Below are 16,488 nucleotides of genomic sequence, written 5' to 3'. Positions count from 1 at the left end.
TGAATGCGTAACGAATGGGGGAATTATGGCGTGAAAATAATTTAAATTTGATAATTTTTATTATATTATATTATATTATATTATATTATATTATATTATATTATATTATATTATATTATATTATAATGGAGTGTAAATAATTTGAATAATTTACTTTTTTTATTATATTATATTATATTATATTATATTATATTATATTATATGGGGGAATTATGGGGTGAAAATAATTTAAATTTGATCATTTTTATTATATTACATATTATATTATATTATATTATATTATATTATATTATATTATATTATATTATATTATATTATATTATATTATATTATTATGGAGTGTAAATAATTTGAATATTATATTATATTATATTATATTATATTATATTATATTAATTAAATGATGTTTTTTATTTCAATTTGGGGAAACCCGTGAATATATGGAATGACAAAAATAGTAGCGCCCATGTCATGAATTTTGGAAATATTTTTAAATTAAAATGACGTAAAACGGATTAATTATGTGTGTCAAAACAAGGCAAGGATTTAAAACTAGCACTAACCTAAGAAAGGCAATTTTCTTAATAAACCTATTTAATCCCAATTAAATCTGCTGCTATGCTTTCCTCTGCAGACCTCAAACTCTTAGAACATCAAACTGGCCCATGAGGAGTCTCAGGGGGTTGAATGCCAAGTGCGAGGATGATGTCGTCTCCCCGATGCTTCCACTTTCTCTGCATTCCCTTCCTGTCTTCCCCCCAGCATTCCCGAGGTGTTGAGCACGTTTCTATTTATATGGCAAACACGCCTCCGTCAATCACGCGACACAATACGCAAACACACAAAGTCCAATTCCACTGTGTTTTCCCGATGACATTTTCTGCTAATCTCACCCAACACCAACCAGAGATAAATTAATTAATGGGGGCTATGTAGAAAAAACACATTAAATGAAAAGATGAACAGTCAATTAACATAAAATGGGACCTTTACTTTCCCACAGGCTTAAAAGTGAAGTGCAGTGAGAAGTTGCCAGGCTAAATAAAGGTGAGGTGAAACACGGTCTGGACACCAATAAATCCCGCTGCCCCCCCCATCCCGCCTGGCAAAGCAATCAAAGTGTGTGATAAATACCAAACAAGGTGCAAGAAAGGTGAGCGTGGAGGTTAAAACTGAGCGCCGAGACTCCATTTGTCAAGGGCCGCTAAGGAGAATGGAGGTTTAAAAAAAAAAAAAATAGCCTTTCTCCAGTTCAATCATTCAAGCAGAGGACAGCAGAGAGTGTTTACAGTAATCTGCGGGAGGAAGCAGGTTCTCTGGCTCAGTGTTCCTGTAGGAGGAGCAAAGACATGGAGCTGTGGGAGGAAATCACAGCGTCCTTTTCCTCTCATTCTCGCCTTCTCTCCCACTGAGCGTTGCACAACAACACCGGACAGCAGATTTCACTTCCCCAGCCTGCATCAACGCGGCCGTATCTGATTCACAGTCCATTTGGTTTGCAAATGTGTCATTATCTGGACACAGGGATCCAGTGTTTGCTCTGGTGTGGCTTTGTGGAGATACGCAGATAGGTGGCGCTGTTTTTAGGGCATTTCGATGAATTTGGACAGTTTATAATTGGTAGAAGGGGTGGGCGAGTCATTTTTCAAGACAATCTGACATCAAGTAAGTCCTCCTAGGCTGTAGATGGCGCTATAATATGGCAGTGTCACAAGTTATCAGTGCCAGAAAGGTTTAGTTCACAATGTAAAATGACATTTTACATCTCATAAATACTAGCGGTACCAGTATTTGGTGTCAATGAAGAGGTGGTACTGAATATCTATAAAAAGAAACTATAAATAATAAAACCTGTAAATGTTAATTTAATTAGAATGTGTGAATTGGCCTGGTGAGTGACGTGGGAGGCAGCGAATGACAATTAAGTTGTTGGCGGTTGTTAGGAAACAACCCTTTTTTTTAAATAAAGTATAAATACTTATATTTGTAGACTACTGATACCCTCTGCCAAATTTTATTTCTGAGCACAGTTAATCAATCTTTTTTTTTTTGCTTAAGTCAGAAAAGACTCGTACGTCACCAAGTTGTGTCAGGCTGGTAAAGTGGTATCGGTGTTGCAGTATCGGATCACTTTTTAAAGAACAACACAGGGCAGATTGAGAGGAGAACTGCATTGTAAATATCACAGTACGTATGATTGTAATTAGTAGACCGTTAAATTATGAGAATGTGCATGCTAGGCTAAGTCACAAGGCTGCAAGTTAACCCCAAAGTGTCCCCAAACACGCTTGCTCAAGCTGAAAGTGCTTTGGCTCACTAGCCATCAAATTTTAATTATGTTATTGCTGATGTTCCTGCCCGTTAAGGGTAGCGCGCACGCACACGCACGATCAGTGCGCACACTGTTCACGTTTTAACAACTACATCCATAAATGGAATTGAACAAAAGCACAAATTCGCCAAATAACAACATCCACGCTCGGGGGCTCAGACTGACAGCTAACTTCCACTACTCACGATTGCGAAATAAGCTCCAAGATGGACAGTCGTAGAGGCGCTCCAAGATTATCGCGTGGCTCTCGGAGCTCCCGTGGATGTTGGACGACGTGATCAGACCGTCCTGCGCCCTCTTTCCGCTCGCTAGCACCCGTTTTAAGGCGTATTCCAGGGCCACCCCTCGCTTCTCGCCCCCCCAACACTGCCAGCTCCTCCACAGGCGGCGAGGCGGCTTCCCCACTGCGCGCCGCGGACGCTCTCGTGACGTCAGCACGTAGGAGCGCGTTCCCGAGACGTAGCCCCGCCCCTCTTGTCAGCTACCGTAGTAAGAGAACAAGTAGCTTTTCTTTGCTAGCTTGTTTTGTTTGCCATTGTTTTATTTTTTTATTAATTGGACTTCTCATTGAGCGTAGCCATAAGTACATACGATATTATTTTGATCCAGCATGCAAATAAGGTAATGTAACAGCACTGTTAGATTTTTATTGTCACAAATGGATGTATTGTGGTAGTTTTTCTGTCATTTTGTGTTTATTTTAATTTAAGTGTTCCAAAGCAGAGGTGGTAAAAACATTCACACACTATACTTGAGTAGAGGCAGTTTGGAAGTGTATTGCATTCACTTAAAAAAAAAATCTTGGCCTTTCTCTATTTTTCTATTTTGTTTTCTATTTTTTTGACACAAAACAATTTTTCTTCTGTTTTTTTAGGGTGAAAAATATTTGTTTCTTGAATATTTTTTCTCTCATAAAAAACTCAATAAATCAATAAAAAAATAAAGGAAAATTAAGTATATATTTTTATATATCTGTTTATTTTTACTCAACCCACGGTCGTTAAAAATTGAAACATATTATTTTAACAAGGATATAAATTTCAAATATAAAAAGTCAAAAAACAAAATATTTGTACTTCACTACTTCCAAACACAACAAATACTTCATTTTTGTAATGCGCTACTATCAGATGCTCACTCGTCTCTTTTCCAGACACATCCACGTCACTCAAAAAACAAATCCTCCCAACTATGAGACCCACTGACCTTAGACACACTCCCAAACACACACACACAGTGTCCCAGTTCCCTGGGCGCCAGTCAGTCAGACAGCTGCAGTATATATAGTCTGCTAGCTAAAGTTCGCCACACAAAAACATTTTCACCCGGAGCTCGCCTCTCCACTGCAATGTATCTTTGACCTACTTTTTTTTTTAAAGCACTAACATCAACAAATCCAAATTATTAATATTTTTTATTGCTTAAGTCTGACAATTCAAGAAAACATCAAATCCCTCCACGATTAATATTTTTAACTTGATATACAACTTTGTTAGCGTATCTCGTTTCCTGGGTTGGGAATGTCAGTGAATCCGTATCATCAGCCACGGGAAGTGTCCCGTGCGCTGCATACCAAAAGTGCTGATGAATAAGTTGAGCACCGTGGTGATGAACACTATGACGGTGGTTACATTGTTCAAGTAGTCCAGGCGTTTTTGAAGGGTGGAGTTATTCACGTCCCGGCGCCCTGTCACACACGTACAAAGACAAAAAAACACACGTCTGGTTTATCCAGATATTTATTTATCACCTGATAAAATGAAAAAAAAACACTTGCAAAGAGTCCAAAATACACTTTATAGAACCAGTCACATTTAATTAGTAAAGTGGAAATGCATGGTTACAATCAGTTGGTTAAATAAATTAATATGATTACACTCAAGCATGTAAAATATTAAAATATTATGATTTTTTCATTCATAAATCATGTGGTTTTTTTTTTCAGAAGTGAAGCCGAGCGAGCAGCCAACGGAAGAAGCCCGTCCTCTTGGAGCCGAAGAAGCTGATGAAGAAGTTGATCACCGTGGTGATGAAGATGACGCCAGTGGCTACGTTGTTCAGGTAGTCCAACCGTTTCTGATTGGACACCACGTTCAGGTCCCTGCGTGCTGCGATACGCAAATTCAGGGACACACACACACACAAGCGCACGTGGTTCAGACATCTCACACGCATTCATGTATTGTATGCATCCACAGCCCAATGTTGGGTTAGAATGAAGCGGCAACTTAGATATGTCCTTTGTATGTCATAACTTGACTTTTTGGAATTTTAAATTCAGTGCTGTGGCACCCTCTAGTGGCAGATGTAATACTGCAAAAGGCCACAAGCCCTTTTTTTAAACCCGATTCACAATACAAAACGCTGAAACATCCATCGCAGCAGGCAGCTGCGTTGCGTGCCGAAAGCGGACTTGATGATGTTGACGAGCAAGGTGAGGAAGATGATGCCCGTGGTCAGATTGTTGAGGAAGTTTAATAGCCGCTGGTATGAGGGGAGCAGGGTCAGCTCGACACGAGCTGGACACACAAACACACACACGCGAACACACACACATGCATGGTTGGTCCATTGCAGGGGTTTACAAATTTTTTACAGCAACTTTCAACTCATAAAATGCTAAGTTTTTAAAGGATCATGAAATAATGATGGGAAAATGAAGCTTCAAATTTGCTTCATGAACCTATTTTTGGATTCCTCTAGATGGCACTCTCTGTTCAACATTGATATTAAACTGCTTTATTTAAACCAACAGTGCCATAAAGAGGAGTCAAAAAACACAACTGGTTCATGAAACAATTTTTAAGCTTCATTTTCCCCATCATTAATAATGACCATTAATGTAAATTAGTTAGTAGCCCTAAGTGCTCATAAAAAGGTAGAGGTTCTATTCCTAAAAATAATTTTTAAGTTTACATCAGAAATTTAGTTAAAATTTTAAGCCACTCACTATAACAATATTTCATTGATTCTCTGTCCACCACTAGAGGGAGCCAGCCTGCCACACACAAACCAATCTATCCTGTTATACAAAACAAAAACGACAGTAAAGAATTATTAGTCATTAGTGGATTAGATTTGCTACTAAAATGTGTATCCCTGTATCTTAAAAATGCATCCTTGCAAAGAGGCCTGTGCGCTCCATCCCAAAAACAGAAATGAAGATGTTGGTAACGAAGACAAGGAAGATGACAACGGTGGCGCTGTTGTTGAGGCTGTCCAGGCGCTTGTGGTTGGCCTCGTCGTTGAGGTCTCGCCGGGCTACAGCAAGATTTAGAGATCTCTAAATAGCATCACCAGCAGTTTTGATTAGTTTCTTTTTTTGTGTGTATTTCCTGCAGGATGTGTTACAGGTGTCAGTGTTTTAGGATGTTAATATGACAGATGACTTGGATCTAATTTATGACAATGCCCCACCTATGATTATGATCAGGATCCCGGCGACTATCTGAAGACCCAGTGAGAAGGAGATGAGAGTCAGGACGGCTGCGTAGTACCTGAGAAGGTAATCCAAAGACATATTTGTATGTACACCGACCACTTTATTAGGAACACCTATCCATTCATGCAGACAAACACATTCACACCTAAAGACAAAATTTGCCAAATTTACTTATGATTGAATTTCCTCACCTGTATCCCGCACCTTGCTCGATGACTGTCTTCATGTGTGTGATGTTCGCTAGGAAGAGGGCAATGTCCAGCATGCCCTCGGCCGCAGTTTTCTTGGTGGCGTACAGGTTCATGTTCAGGTTAGAGGACGAGCCGCCCTGTGGTTAAAAAAAACAAACACCATATAGATTATGAAAATTAATTTATTTAATTTAATTTTCAATTTTAATTTATTGATTATTTATCAATTTATGTTTAATTAATAATTGAAAAATAAATGATTAAAATGAAGCTTCAAATTTGCTTCATGAACCAGTGGCTGTATTTTTGGTTCATGAAGCAAATTTGAAGCCTCATTTTCCCATGAAATGTAACTCAATGAGCCTCACATAATTAATAATTATGTGAAGCACATTGAGTTACATTTCATATGAAGTGGTTTGTGTCCCATAAATTCAAAGACTATAAAATGCCGCTTAAAAGTAATCACACTTCATTACACCATCTTTACAATATGCAAATATTGACCTGTATTGCATAATAAATGCCGCAAAACGGCAGTAAACTATGAAGATAAAGATGCAATTCTTGACCCGAATATTATAAAAACCGTCTGGTGAGAGCAGCATTGCTCAAGCTACAGTGACCAAGGAATGAGCATGTTGATGTAATATAAAAACAACCACAAGAGGGCGGCATTGATCAAGGCATGCATAAAAACAGGACATTTAAAATTACATGTTTTAGGAAAAGTTTGTATTTATGAACCAAATCCTCATGGTTATGAAAATAAATGCATCCATTGACTATTTTTGAATGTGCATATTTTAAGTGTAAAAACGGGAATACGAGGCGAGGATCAGATTGTGCATGATTTTCAATAAAAACATATGACTTATTATTACGTAACCGCACATAACAATGACCGATGGGGCCCGTTTTTTTCCTTTAGTAGTTTTATCCGCTGATGCACATACTGAACTACTCAACATTTTGGCTACAGACGCAAACATTCTGTCCACAAATGGATCGTTTTGCTCGGGCTATTTCTGCAAATAGCGATGTGTCTAAGACGACTTATACAGTAAATGGCACGTAACGCCACTGTTGTTCTTTATTTTTATCCCTTCGCTGTTTTTATGCGACGCTGTAATTTTGTAGCACAGTTTGATTTACTATGAACACTAAAAGAGAGATTGATGAGCTGAAACCACACAATGGCACAAAATAGTAAACATAATATTATTTATAGTTTTATTTTTGTAAATAAACAGTAAAGTTTTTTATGCACTAATACTGAAAGTGCTGCCAGGAATCAAGACTGAATACTGAGCCCACACTAACTTCCTTTTTGCACCTAAATACAGCTGATGCATTTCCTTCAAGACAGGACAGTTTAGTATTTTGTCGGAAAATGTCTCAAGTCCAATACAAGAATTGTTTCAAAAGAATCCAACTATTCCTGGAATTAGAAGCCACACATAGCCCAGTAAGCCCCTTTTTTACGATGTTTTATTTTTAGATGGATAAAAAATGAAGAATGTTAGCAGGATGAAAGAAGCAGGATGAAAAGTTTGTATAGAATGTATATGTATTGGCCTGTGTCCATCACCCCCCCTCTTAGGAGTCTTGTGGTCTCACTCCATCAACATCAGCTTTGGACAGACCGCCAACACACACACGCATAACCGAGACACTGGAATGTACTACAATGGCTGCATATCGTCTACTCGGACATATGCGTTCACTCAAAAACTTCAATGTACCGTATTGGCCTGAATATAAGATGACCCCGATTGTAAGACGACCCCCTCTTTTTCAAGACTCGAGTTTGGAAAACCACTTTGTCTAGACCCCGAATGTAAGATGACCCCCCCCCCCCTTTTTCAGTTATATTTCAATGCAAAAAAACTCGTCTTATATTCGGGCCAATACGGTAATACCTCAATGTGTTTACCCTGAATTTGCCCTGGCAGGTACAGTTGGTCTCACGGATGTTTATTTACAGCTGTGGCAAGTGTTAGCCCAAGGTCAACATAAAGTAAGGCAATGTAAGATTGAATGTAAACAAATAAATCTAATAAATAATCGATTTTCAGAGTAATTGATGACACATTTTCATAATTGATTAATCATTTTGAGACTAATTTAATTTAAAATTGTCCACATCCTATACATTTAAGAGTCTCAGCAGTAAAAGGGGCAAGTTTTATTTTTTTGTTTAATCAAAATAAAACATTTACTAACATTTGCTTTTACTTCGGAAATTTTTTTCCCCCTGACAGATCAACCTAGTAACTGAATCTTTGTTGACTTATGTGATAGCACTCACCATCTAAAATAATATCCTGTTTTTTAATAAAAGGATGAAAATGAAAAAGTTTTATTTGATTATATTCTTATCGGATTTATTGAATAATCGACACAGTAATCGACTACTCAAATAATCGTTACTTGAATGTATTTTTACAAACAGATTGTTGGATTAGTTTATAATCTATCACAACATAAAAAGGTCACACAATTTTGCAACAACATCTTATACAATCTAAAGATTGTTATCCACTGATTCACTATCCGTCATTTGATCACTTAATATCCGCAGATGGTTTGCCACTATAGCAGCTGCAAAGGGCTGGCGTCGCCTTGAACTGGAAAATAGCTTCACTACTGAGCCGAGTGTGCGTGTGTTTATTCGCGGAATTTTTCCTAGAAATCCAGAGTCCTCGTAAAAAAATGCTGCACTTCCCTAAAAAGCAGCAATCTGCAAAAAAAAAAAAAACCACGGGCCTGTATAAACAGCGCTCGTGAAAAACAACATACCTGACCTATTACTTGCACAAGGACATCGGACACTGTTCGTGCCAGCTTTTACACTTTAAATTGCAACACACACATATAAACATACACATATGAAACCACATGGGAGCACCCTTTCCCGTTTACCTCACAGGAAGTGCTCCTCCTCTGCACTCTGATTGGTTCTTTAATAACCAATAGTCGGGGGCCTCCAGCAAGGAGTGGAGTAACTTTGTTTGAATGTGTTTGTTCTTCCATCACTCCATCCGCAATGTTTTTCTTTCTTTCGTTTTTATAGAACCTGACAAGTCTGCATATGCCCCATGTTCGACGCATGTGGGTGACCTTTGTTCTTCCCCTCGAAGCTAACTGTCACCCTGCTGTCTAATTAGCAGAAAACACATGCGGGAGGGAAAAAAAACATTTCACTCATATTACATATCATCCACCGCTATTGTTATACAAGTTTGGAAGGAAGCCGTAATTGCTTCCTGCATTATGTTCAGTGGAGCTGACCCAAGTTGATGGGTGGCTTTACATAGATAAAATTCCATTCAGATTCTGTTTGAGTATGCGGACCCCCAAGGAAGCTGCAATTAATAGTGCATATGTATGATAGCTATGGGAATCTTTTTATTTGTCCAAGCAGCCGGACTAATAAAAACATTTTGTTACACTGGACCAAATTCCATCACACATAAATGCCAAATTAATCAATTTTTTTTTGTGTTTAGGGGCAATAATGTTGGATTAGGTATCATTTGATTGTGCAGGTGTACCTAATAAAGTGTCTTATGTGATAAAATATTTGTAAAAAAAAAATACTGGTAGCGTTTCCTGTTTGTTTTAAAAAAAATAATAAAAAAAGCTCCGATACTACCGACTCGATACCTGATAGTGGATCATTAGTTTCAAGAAAGAGTAATTGTAGTGTATTTTATAGCATGTGTGTGTGCGTGTCCAGACACCAAACTCCTGGTTTTCTTCTACTGACAGGATGTCAAGTGTGTTGCGTAAGTAGCTGACGTCACCTCCAGGCCACGATAGCATCATCCGGCATGCCTGCCTGATGTCTCTGGACATGTGTGCTGCATATGTGTGGATGGAAGTGTACCGGTGCATGCCAAATGGGCGGAGCCAAAATGCATCCATCCATACAGTAAATAGTGTCATGGCAACATTTGAAACTCATACAGGTTCAAGAAAAATGTCCCAACAGGAGAAGCAATGAGATGTACAAAATGACAAGTATGCACGGCGCTTGTTTTGAACTCGTTGACAGGATTTAACGAGAATTCCTGTGGGGCATATTATTAGGTACACGGGGACAATCAACCCACAGCAGCTCATATAGGAGCACAACTTTTGTACAGTGCTGTTGAACTGCACTACTTCATCATACTGACATCTGTTTATGCTATTTTGACCCTCACGTGTCGAGCAAATTTATTTATGTAGCACACTTTATACATAAAAAAATATTACAATAATATTTGTGGCCCTAAATAGCTATAACCTTTAAATAACAGTGGTCAAAGAATTGACCCTTGTGGAACCCCACATTACATTTATTTGCTCAGACTTAACCAATCAAAGTAATTATCTCGTAAGTAATAGTAGATGAATCAATTTTTATTCATTGATCATTGCTGATAGTTAATATTAAATTTATATGATACATACAATACGGTTGACTATTTTTGCTGCTCTTCACATTTACTTCCCCATCTTCAGTATCTATTTATTCATGCATGTATAGTTTTACATGACGCTAAGATTGTAATTCAATATATTTAGTGACCTATAGTAAAAAGTACGTATTTAGTTTCGGATTCCTGCGCATCTTCTATTTAATGAGTCTAAATATAGCTTTATTACATCCAAACTTACATATGATGTCAAATCATGCAGTATGCTTATCAGAGGAACTACACATGTTCTCGCCACAATGGCATGTTCGACAGAAAGCCTCACGTCCCCTGCAGCATGATTTGCAGCTCTGTAAAAAACGCACTAGTCATTGTTGAGCGTTTGCTGGAAGTTTTTATTGGGGCCAAGGCATGTTTGGAGAGTAGATGGACAGATTTCAAGCACGCCTCAATAGCTGAAATACCTCATGCTTCTTTGGGCTGCTAATAAACTTAACAAATACAGTTGTTGAACCACAAATTGGGCAATATAATTCTAATAGTGACATTTACGTAGGAATTTTCTAGAGGAATAAATTGTATTGAAGAGTACAACGATTGTCAAACTGTTATGTTGTGTTGCAGATAGAAGATAAAAAGTGAGGCGAGTGAAGTTTGTGAAGTTGTCGCAATATAATCATTTATTAAATATTAAAATATTAAAAGTAAAAAGTAGAAATCAATTTAAAAATCAATCCCTCATTTGAGTCATTGAGTCCTTTTACCGTAAAAAATTTCACTTCTTTAACAACTTTAAAGATCATGAATTAGATCTAATTGCGGGGAAATTTTGATCCCAGTTCGAGTACGTATCCAAAGCAAACAAGACCGAACATAATAGCTCCAATGGGAGGGACGCAAATGCAATTCCTGCCTGCAACATAGGTTGTAATTAGCAGTACACCGCATACTCTTTAGTGCCCTAAAGGTGGAGGTGTGGTGTGTTCTCTTTCTTGTAGAAAACGCAAATCTCCAGCTTTTGTGTAACTTTCTCTTCTGGGGGGTTTTTGCCCTGCACAAAAAAATAAGGTGCGTGTGGAGTATAAGCCTCCGAGGTGTGACATCACCCTTCCTGCTTTTCATGACTTGGGCCTTCCTTAATGGCCACTATACATGCTTCCTTCCTCTGTTCGTGTGTAGAAGGAGAATGCATTTTTACTGGAGATACACCGATATCGATACAAGTATCAGTGCCAGTACTATACTACTCGGTAATAAATTACCCTATACAAGATTGAAGACTGACTCAGTTACTCGGTAAGACTTTGAGATTGTACTATTTGACCAGGCTGGAAACTTTAGTAGGATTAAATGAAACTAAAATGATTATGATTGCCTTGACGTGTGGGGTCCCTCAGGGGTCAATCTTTGGACCTCTTTTGTTCAGCCCGTATATGCTACCTAGAATGTCATTGTTGACTGTCATGGCTATTTTTAGCTACTGTATGTCTATTATTGTTCTCAAATGACTGGGCTTATGCAAAAGAGCATCAAACAGCTGCAGATTTTAAAAGGTCTGCAGACTCGGGTCAATTAATGGAGTCCAGCGTTCAAAGTAAACATGGTGATTCAGCATTTAATGTTGAATTGTAGTCCAAGTATCTCAATTTGGTATCAGAGTACTCAAATCTAAGTACTACTGGTATTCGATTTGGTATTGTGCATCCCCATTGATTTTTTTTTTCTTAACTGGTTTTGTCCTTTAGTTTATGATGAGACCAAACACAGGTGACCACGTATCTGAAACCCTTGGCATCATGTACATTTGTGCAAGGTGGTGTTTTGACTAAACAAACATTTGCGCACACACATTTGTCATTACGTAGCAGGTGACCTGGTGACACAATGTTTGCTGCACGACACAAAGACAAAACTGTTTCATTACAGTGCAATCTAACAAGATCCAATAAAAAAGAGAAATTATACGTATCAATGCTTGAAATCAAACTGAAAGGAATTTTGAGTATTTTGTCTTTAGGCTGCAGCGTACAACTCAAATAATTTGGTTTAAAAAAATCTTTACTGAAAAACTTGTTTGTTAATTGGCTCCCATGTCACTCACCAGGACAGGCTCCGCCTTTTAAAGCCGTACACACTCAAAAGTAAAAAGTATAATGTGAGAATCCCGACTAAAAGTAGGAAAAAAATATAATCAAGGTATTGTTTTTTAATCATCCAAAATAAATATTTGCAGATCTCTCTATGTCTGTTACAAAAAATCCAAGGCAAGCAAATAAAAGAAATGAAAAAATATAAGTTGGTAGTAGCTCTAACGAATCTCAGTCCAAGTTCGATTGACGTTATCTGTGATCACAGACTTAAAATATCCCTGAACACAATTAGATCATCCCGGCTTGCAAATTGAATCCATCATAGAGCGCATGATCTATCGCAGACTCTGTTGTCAGCACCGCCTGTTTGCTTTTGGCTCAAATAAACCCCGCAGTGTGCTTTCGACTAATTTCTCCTCAGATTCCAGGAATGACGCGTAGTTTGGCTAGCGCGCACAGCGCATACATACATCACGCTAAATACATCACCTCTTGATGTTTTTCTTTATGAGCCCGTGTTTGTTTTTTTGGGGTTGAGGAGGTCAAAGGACACACATGGTTCGTTCTGAATGACTGACCCGCTCTCGGGGGGTTTCTAAATATGTTATATTATAAATATGTATATGTTTGCAGAGTTGGCTCATAACTTGGGAATTTTTTACGGACATTTTTATTTGTCTGACAAAGCAGCAGTAATATGATAAACATGTCCTTATCTGCTATGTGGTTTTATGAGTTGTGTGAAAAGAGAAGTACGATGATTGGATTTAAAAATCTGGTGTTTGTATTGGGCATCAATTGGGAACAGTGTGCTTGCGGCTGTACTTTTTTTTTTTTTTTTTTTCTCTCTCCAACACACCAAGGGAAGCCAGCTGGACTCTTTTCCCATTAAGCTTTTTGAGATTCAACATGAATCCGCTGTCATTTCCCCTCCAGAAATGAAAAGAAAACACTCAGAAGAGGGATGAAGCAGAAGAAAGGCAGGATGGAGTTAGCAAAAAAAAACAAAAAAAAAACAATGTAACTACAATTATTTCAGGCTTTAAAATAAACCAATGACTCGCTGGACACTTTATTGGGTACACTTGCACAAATTCAGATTTACGATAACGCGCTGTCACAACAGTGGAAGGCGTGCGATGAAAGTGTCAAGACACAAAATGGGAACGTTTTGGAAATTTATGGCCTATTTGCCGTAGCCGCGGAGGAGGAAGCTAGCACAAATGTCAACAAGTGGATTAAGTGTTCGTCGTTAGCGCTGCGTGTGCGTTACATAATCTGGCCCATTATTGTCTGTCTGTTATTAAAGTGAAAACAGGTTATTAAAATAGTCTAAAGCCACTTGGGGGCGTATTCACATGACATCTAGGGGTTACTTTGATATGACATTTAATAACAACACAGTAGCAGGATGAGGATATTTTACAACTATGTCAACAGGCTTGTCGCCATGGCAAGTTATGTCACCATTTATAAATGACTGAGCGGCCATATAACACACGTCTCTTACATAACAGTCACACCTTTTGAAACATGTGAGGAGTTTAACCACTCTTGGGGGGGGCATCAAATAGTACGCTAAGTGGGCCGCAATAGTTCGTGATGGACACACACACACACACACACACACACACACACACACACACACACACACACACACTATTTCTGGTTCCTCACACTCACGCTCAGGATGTGATGGTTGGCCGAGGAAGCTATATTATTAAATATAATTTTTTATTTATTTAATTTTCTTAGTTGTATTGTTTGGTGTATATGGGTTGTTTCCACGGGATGTTGTAATATAGAAAAAAATGTGTGAGTTGTCGTTGCTGACATTACCGATTGTTTACTTGATTGTTTTTTTTGTCTGGTGTATTGTTATATGTATTGTGTTGTTTTGTGTTCCTGTCGAAACTTGGTTGTGTATGTTATTGAAGTTCAATAAAAAAATTAAAAAAGAGATGAAGCTATGTATTCTGCGAGGTGAGACAAGTGGGAAGGGGAAGATGGAAAAGGCGAGATTAATAAAATTAATTCAGTAATTTAATTTAGGGCCAGTCTGCAGTTTGGAAAATTCAGTTTTGCGATTGAATTTCTATCAACTGTAACTTGAAAAAAAGTGGGACTGAATGTGTGGACTCTGAAAAGACGAATAAATACGTCTTTGGGAGTGAATGAGTGGAAAAATTTTCACATACAAACCTTTGAAACCATATTGATTATTATCAGTTTAAAGGACATATTTTCAATGCAGTTCCTGTATTGGATTGCAACAGCTTGTGTAACAAAGTAACCAGTCCTCCCGTGTAACGCCTCTTTCCTTTGAAACTTAGCTGTCATGCTCGGAAATAAGTCTTACTAATTCTGTGTCAGTGCATGACACCCTACTGTGTCGCACTATACATAGAAAATGAGCAAGAGGTGCAAAGTCCTCACACCTTGAAAAATAGATCGCTCACACAGATATGCTACCATGAAAACCGCAAATTAAGAAGATCCCTTGAATTTGCGTTGTATGGTTTTAATTGCCTTATAGTTGCCCAGCTAGCAAAAATACATATTTGACCTTTTTATGTACATAACCAGTATTTTTACCTTTTTACGTACATTACCAGGTATGTGTGGACTGTATGAGACCAAGGGTGCAATAATTCAAGTATAGAAAAAAAAAAGTGGGATGAATGAACAGCACCAGCATTCATGGCCGCTAAATGGAGGTTGAAGTGGTGAACCTTCTCAATTCACAAGCTACAACTACATCTGCCATCCAGCTGATAGATAAAATTCCCGCTCTCATGTGGAGTCCATAAACGCTACGTTAAGAGTCATATTGAGCCTGGAGGCAAATGTTTAGCTTATTGTTAATATTTGTGTTTTCCGTGATATTTTAAAACGCTCATTCAGTGAATCTTTTCTCATGATTGCGACATATTCAGTTAATTACGTACATATATGACGGTACTTATATACGCAACCCGTTTCATCCCTTCACTTGTAGGCGTGGTGACCAAATGTCCCAATAGTTTTGCGTGTATATGTTAAAACTTTTTATTAATTACACAAACTCTACTCTCTCTCATCCCATCTGTGACTTTTCTCACCCACTCATCGACCCTCACTCACACACACACACATAGAACTGTTGAGTAAGAGCACTTTGTTCACTGCGTGGCTAAATATACGAGTAACTGATAGGCCCGAGTTGCATGATGGGAGTAAGCAATGCTGATACAGAAAATGGACCTTGATAGGAATGAGGTGCGTGCAAATGTGTAAGCCATAAGATCAATACAAGAGTATTGGGGCGAAGGTGGGACTTCATCTACAAGTTACCGTTGCAAAAATCAATTAAAATATTTGGATTTGTGTCCTGGAACCTTCCACAAACTATTTCCGGCAAAGTTTAAAAAATGTCCAAAAGCCTCGTCTCAAGACAGCGGACCCCACCTTGACCCTTTTTCATGAGTAGCTGTTGTGTTGACCTGTTGCTACATTAGCGTGCATTATTAGCCTTGGCACCTGAGTCCTAATTGATATTTGATTGATGCCGCTGGTGTGGCTTTTGTTCAAAATAGTACGTGTAGTCCCCGAGAGCCACAGTCCCTGTGATCCTCAACTCTCACGTAGGCCGGACATACCGCGACTCGGCGGCAAAGCCTCAGCATATCGGTCACATCACGGGCGAGTCACTAACCTGCAGGGGACCGCCGACCGGCATGGTGGATCTTTGCGACGTCAGGTCCATGTCTCGAACTTGGTCTCCGCGGTCTGTCTTTCCGAGTCCCTGCATAATCAGGCCTGTTGCGGGCAAGAACGCACACTGAAGATACAACGATGGCTTATGAGAGGAAATTGTGCCAAGCTGGAGAGGACACAGTGGCAGAGACAATTAGCTTATTCACCACGTCACAGTCTCCCCCCTTGCCCCCCCCCCCCTTTCCCTCTGTCTTTACACACTTGTCGCGTGCATCTTAAGTCTATCTTAATTTAATCAGCAGTAAATACA

At 38.6% G+C, this 16,488-nt stretch overlaps 2 protein-coding genes and 1 long non-coding RNA gene across 19 annotated transcripts in view; 1 reads left to right on the top strand and 2 right to left on the bottom strand.

Moving 5' to 3' along the window:
• The window catches only part of LOC125992524 (ELKS/Rab6-interacting/CAST family member 1), a 52,798-nt gene extending 50,042 nt beyond the window's left edge, over positions 1-2,756 (bottom strand). For all 13 annotated transcript variants that reach the window (XR_007489662.1, XR_007489663.1, XR_007489664.1 and 10 more), the window contains exon 1: positions 2,518-2,756. The gene's annotated coding sequence lies outside the window, so the exon portion shown is untranslated. The remainder of the gene's footprint in view (positions 1-2,517) is intronic.
• A 25-nt stretch (positions 2,757-2,781) lies between these two features.
• LOC125992530 (uncharacterized) lies at positions 2,782-14,442 on the top strand. 3 transcript variants are annotated; one of them, XR_007489666.2, is made up of 4 exons: positions 2,782-2,953; positions 4,278-4,393; positions 5,766-5,837; positions 9,042-14,442. It is a non-coding gene; the product is annotated as an uncharacterized lncRNA (long non-coding RNA). The 3 variants fall into 3 exon arrangements; XR_007489667.2 differs by lacking the exon at positions 9,042-14,442 and adding an exon at positions 7,467-7,562; XR_007489665.2 differs by lacking the exon at positions 9,042-14,442 and adding an exon at positions 6,019-6,123.
• Positions 4,054-16,354, bottom strand: LOC125992529 (ninjurin-2). 3 transcript variants are annotated; one of them, XM_049761653.2, is made up of 4 exons: positions 16,177-16,350; positions 5,966-6,102; positions 5,750-5,829; positions 4,054-4,440 (listed from the first exon to the last, which is right to left on the bottom strand). In XM_049761653.2, the coding sequence occupies exons 1-4, from the start codon at positions 16,270-16,272 to the stop codon at positions 4,274-4,276; spliced, it is 480 nt and encodes a 159-aa protein (XP_049617610.1). In that variant the 5' UTR covers positions 16,273-16,350; the 3' UTR covers positions 4,054-4,273. The 3 variants fall into 3 exon arrangements, with proteins under 3 accessions (XP_049617610.1, XP_049617609.1, XP_049617611.1); XM_049761652.2 differs by having other exon boundaries at positions 4,375-4,851; positions 16,177-16,352; XM_049761654.2 differs by lacking the exon at positions 4,054-4,440 and adding an exon at positions 4,863-5,593 and having other exon boundaries at positions 16,177-16,354.
• Positions 16,355-16,488: the final 134 nt, after the last annotated feature.

Source organism: Syngnathus scovelli, chromosome 22, assembly GCF_024217435.2.
Source record: "Syngnathus scovelli strain Florida chromosome 22, RoL_Ssco_1.2, whole genome shotgun sequence".
In the NCBI taxonomy this organism is placed as follows: Eukaryota; Metazoa; Chordata; class Actinopteri; order Syngnathiformes; family Syngnathidae; genus Syngnathus; species Syngnathus scovelli.
The sequence above is the reverse complement of the archived record's forward strand: the minus strand, read 5'-3'. Positions and strand labels throughout refer to the sequence as shown.